Genomic DNA, 5,000 nt, shown 5'->3' with positions numbered 1-5,000 from the left:
ATGCAGGAATGGGTCTCACAAACTCTGGGGTCAGTTCTAGAGTGCATTGCCTGATTTCTAAATTGCTATAGGCAATGGAGACAGCAATACTGGCTGTGCCTCAGGCTCCTCCATATGAGGAATGGCCATGATTTGGGAGGTTCCCCCCTTACTTACACATTCATCTGCGAATTTACTAAGTCATGTATTGACTTTATTTTAGCTTTATGGGATTTTGAATCAGGGTGCCCTCATTTTGACTGTGTTAAGTAAGTGCTGTTGCATTGCAGATGAGAATCATATTGAAAATCAACTTTCAGAACAATCTTTCAAGAGATACCGGTGTGCTTACAAGAAATGTTAGACTACTGACGTGTGGCAGTGGAGACACCACCTTAATCGGACTCAGGACAATCTAAAAAGTGAATAAAAAGATAGAAAGCAACAAAATTGCCTCTTTCTGCAGAAACAACATGGGATGACCAGCCTGTGCAGAAAACATTCTAGACATAACCACAGGTGCACACTGTCCTAGCACCTTCTACCAGTGTCTCAAAACATTTCAGAAGAGTTAAAGGAATTTGCAGTTCGACATCACTGTTAAAAATTCCTGCCTTAAAAAAGAAGAAATCCACACATTGGGGGAAAAAAAAAAAATCCAGGCTAAACTATGTGTTTATAATTTGTCCTGTGAAAAAACAAGGACTTGGTTATTCCCCTCTTGTTAGAGATACTGGGTAAGAAAACACTGTGGTGTTTGACTTGCATGTGTTGCTGCCTTTTCCCTCTTCCCCCACCATATCAGCTGTGCCACCTGCCATATCAAGAGGAGGATCAAAAGCTCCACCCACTGCATCCTCTTTTGTTCAGGGAACAGCAAAGGAGAGTTGTAATGGAGATGTAACACTTGATAAACCGTATGCAGCCAGGCTCAAGATATAAAGATGCTTTTTGTGGTGGGGAACAATTTTAATCCAGCCTTCCTCCTTGTGCAAACACGTAGCCATTAAAGCCACAGGCAAAACGTGAGGGACTTGTCTAATAAGGATTTTGAAGCTGGACTGGTACCTGGGATACCTGCCTCATCTCACATTCTTAAGATATTTTTTGTTTCAAATCAATTTCCCAAATGGAAAGATTTGCCCCAGTGTTCCAGAATGCTATCAGTTGGGACTAATTTGCAATTTTTAAGCAAGCCTTTGCCATATCCCACAGCAGGAAATGGAATACTTTCTTCTTGATCGTTCACATCCTGAAGATTACACAACTCACTGTCAGTGGCACCAAGTGCATGAAAGCTGTGCCTAGGGAATGGATGACCACAAGAACATAATTCCTCTCTGCCATTTTGGTCTGAGAAAGAAGGAAGATACAACATTGCTGTATGAATTACCAAATGTGTGAAGGAAAACTTGCATCAGCATAACATTTCCATTTTCGGTGCAGCCAGCACAGCTCTTGCACAGTGTCATTCAACTTCAAATGCTTTGCAAACACAAAGTACTTCAGCTCAATATTCTGTTGCAGAACACTGTAAATTGTATCATTAAAAATATACCAAGTATCAGAGACATAAAAGGCTCTGATACATTTTATAAGCATGACTTGACAAACTGCCTAACATTTTCTTAGCAAAGATATTTGATGTACTAATAAACACTGTCTTTTTATTAAAATTTAAGTGCTCAGAAACAATTCAAATACCTACTAACACAAGGGACTCAGAGATGTCTCCAAAAAAGAACACTTAGTGCCTCATGTAAATCCTACATCTGTGACTTTTCAACACCCATTCTAAAACAAAAAAATCAAAAAAAGAACTTGTTTATGTACCTCTAAAAATGTGTACACGGACCAAACCTGCAAGCACTTATGTAGATGAGTAACTTTACTGCCTGTGGAGCTCCAATATGAGTTTGCAGGATGAAGCCTGAATGCATCTTTGGTAAACAAGCCATCAATTACACACTTTAGGGACGGCAGCACCTGTGCAAAGCCTTCAACTCAAACGACAGACACTAAAGAAATAAAAAGCAATTATCAGCTACTAATTTGAGTAAAACTGTTTTCTTCTTAGAGCTAAAACCACAATTTTCAATGACACTGCTTCTATATTTGGAAACTAACGATCTTTATTAGATTATTGTACAGCAGACATTCAGGTCCTCTCAAAAACAAAAGGCTCACAAATTTTAATATTGCGCTATTTTTCACACTGCTTTGTTGATTATGAAGATTTCCTTGTACATGCTTTTAGAGAAACAAAGGCACTGCTGTGTGGGACAAACAAAACAAAACTAATTAAACTAAAGCCATCTTCACAGAAATTTCAAATTACTTCTAAATGCTTTTGATTTCTTACTAGACAAGTATTTTCCAACAGGAGTTTGAATATGAAACTCATACCAGCTATACTACTCAGTTCTAGGATAAATGGTTGGTTTGCATTGCCCCTGGTCTTTATCTAACACCGAGAATAGGCTGCTTTTTATCAAAAGAGGAATAAATTGCTGTTATTGTGATGTTAGCCCATCACTTGGCATTGCAATTCAAGTTTTTGTGCGAAAGAAATGTATGATCTAACTGCGACTTGACCTGTGCCTTCTGAGATCCATCTAGGTGCTCTAATGGAGCATAAAATGTACTGAATACAAGGACGTGCAAACCAGTAGTGAAGAAATTTGTTCGGGAAGAAGAACGACGAGAAAGGGACTTCCAAGAGCTTGTGGTTTACATGCCGGCCAGTTTGTTGAATATGGAAGAACGCTTATTGCCAAATTGCAGTTCTTTTAATTAATGTATTTCAGCGGGATTCTCTACACTTGCTTTCAGCTAGTATCTTCCTTTCTCAGTCATGGTCTCTGCCTCTCTCTCTTTTTTCAACATTTTAAGAGTGTTGTGGTTTAAAGACTGTTACTGAGAAGTCATTAAAATGGTCTGTTAGACTGTTAAGAAATCAAGATACTCCTCATGTTTCTCTGTAGGATTTTTGCCTTTCCCAGTACAAGAAAAACCACATTAAGTGTATATCAAATAAGTGGGCCACAAAATATCACAATGTAAACTAATTCAAGGGAGATAGTTTGATTACATTATAAAATCCTTTAGTTCTTAGTTTCTCAGAATTAACAAAAAAAAAAGGATGTGCTTTTTTAAAGCAATTTCTAGGATAGTAGCATTTAGATTTTAGTCCTGATAAAGGCTCCTTTTCCATTCATAGTCAGAACCTAAATGTGCTCTTCTTGTACCTAAACAGATAATAAGCACTCAGCACACTCCCCCTTCTTGACACAACACACTGAGACTAATCACACATAATTGGAGAGGAGGAGCAGAGGGGCTGGGCAGGCTATTGTGTCCAAAGGACAAATGGTCAGTTTATGAGGCTTTTGTCTGATGCATAATTTCTTATACATCTACAGGAGGAAACGTCCTGCTGGAAAAAAACATACATACACACATATAGAAAAGGAGCCTTCAACACTAAAGCAAATGAGGACATTTTCATCATGGTTAGATAAATCAACAGTGGAATTAAAAAAAAAAAAAAAAAAGCCAGAAAAATACAAGCATTGAATAGGTGCACTTTTAGAAGATCTTCAGACAACTATTTCCTTACTAATTAAGTGTCAGTGCATTCACTTCTTTACAACCAGTTATATAAGCCCACAAAGTATATTATCCTTATATTTTCAAATATACCTCAAAAACAGCATTTAAAGAGATTAACAAAGTACATGCAAGTTTAAGGGCACAAAAGAGAAGGAAGCCAGCTTTACACCTTTGTTAATGCATACATATGAAGTCTGATCAGCTTAAGGATGGAATATAATTGTAAAAATAACTTCTAAAATGATACAAAAAATGATGTCTGAGTGTTTATACTCTGTAAAACAAGCCATGATATCTTCCTCCGCATTTAGATAAGAAATATTTCTCCAATGATGATTCAGGAACGTAAGTGGGGGAAAATGAACGCTCCACACTTCCTGATCATCCACATACATGGATTAATTTTCAGCAGTCCATCTTAAAACAAACAATAAAAAGTTGTAATCTTCTATCTCTGTTTGGTTAAAATGAGAAGAAAAGGGTAATGGAGGTTTTCATCATATATATCTTTTTCTTCATTTTTCAACTGCAAATAAAAAATGGATAAAGTGAGCAAATTGTATGAAAGCATTTTTAAAATACTGACAGTACTGTTTAAGTAAATTTCCTGGTATAAATGATACTATAAAGATTAAACATTTAATAACTACAAAAATATCTTAAGGTCAAATATTATCAAAGGTATGGAACCGTAGGTCAATTATTATCAGGAGTTGGTCAGAGTTTGTAGACAAACTAATTTATGCAGTAAATACTTGAACACTACTTATAAAAAAAGTGAGGCCCCATATTGCTGTACTAAATAAATGATATTCAAGTGAGATTTAAGGCCTGAATTAAATCCACTCTGCATGGAACTTCAGAACAAAGGCTAAAAGTTTATCCCTAATCAGCCTAACTATTGCTGTATATTTGGTATTTAAGATCAACAACTGTTTCAGACATCTGAAATACCATAATCTTACCTGAAGGTTTACATAAGTGCAAGGCTGTAATACAGTTCTTGATGGGCTTATATATTAATTCTGTTTAATTTTAAAAATTCTTTTTGTAAGAGGGAATTATAACCTGATAATCAGAGTGGTACAATTCCAACGGCTAGGGACAATGTTATGTATGCTCTTCTGATCTACACTAAAGTATTATGTATTTCTAAAAATATAAAGAATTTTATTTTCTTAGGTATTCTGCTTAAATGGATTTCAAAATCCATATACATATTTAGCTGAAGTATGTGGAAACTACTCATACATATTATAGTTTGCAATCACTTCACATAAAAATATTTGCATATATTTAATACAAGCCTAAGGAAGAGATGTAGATACAAAAAAGTGCCTTTAGCTATGCCTGACACAAATGGCACCCCCAAATACTACATTTAAATCCAGAACTCTATGTCATGTTGT

General features: G+C 35.9%; 1 protein-coding gene across 2 annotated transcripts in view; it reads right to left on the bottom strand.

Moving 5' to 3' along the window:
- CAMKMT (calmodulin-lysine N-methyltransferase) overlaps nt 1–5,000 on the bottom strand; it is a 249,437-nt gene that overhangs the window by 29,455 nt on the left and 214,982 nt on the right. The window contains exon 11 of one of the 2 annotated variants that reach the window (XM_042051662.1): nt 2,094–4,117. The exons of the other annotated variant lie outside the window; for it this stretch is intronic. Coding sequence (XP_041907596.1) covers nt 4,040–4,117 — 78 coding nt within the window. The 3' untranslated portion in view covers nt 2,094–4,039. Of the gene's footprint in view, nt 1–2,093; nt 4,118–5,000 lie in introns of those variants that run through there. 2 annotated transcript variants of the gene reach the window in all.

The sequence above is a fragment of the Corvus kubaryi genome, unplaced genomic scaffold (genome assembly GCF_017639235.1).
Source record: "Corvus kubaryi isolate FWS band 111438036 unplaced genomic scaffold, C.kubaryi_AGA036_p1.0 76, whole genome shotgun sequence".
In the NCBI taxonomy this organism is placed as follows: Eukaryota; Metazoa; Chordata; class Aves; order Passeriformes; family Corvidae; genus Corvus; species Corvus kubaryi.
The sequence above is the reverse complement of the archived record's forward strand: the minus strand, read 5'-3'. Positions and strand labels throughout refer to the sequence as shown.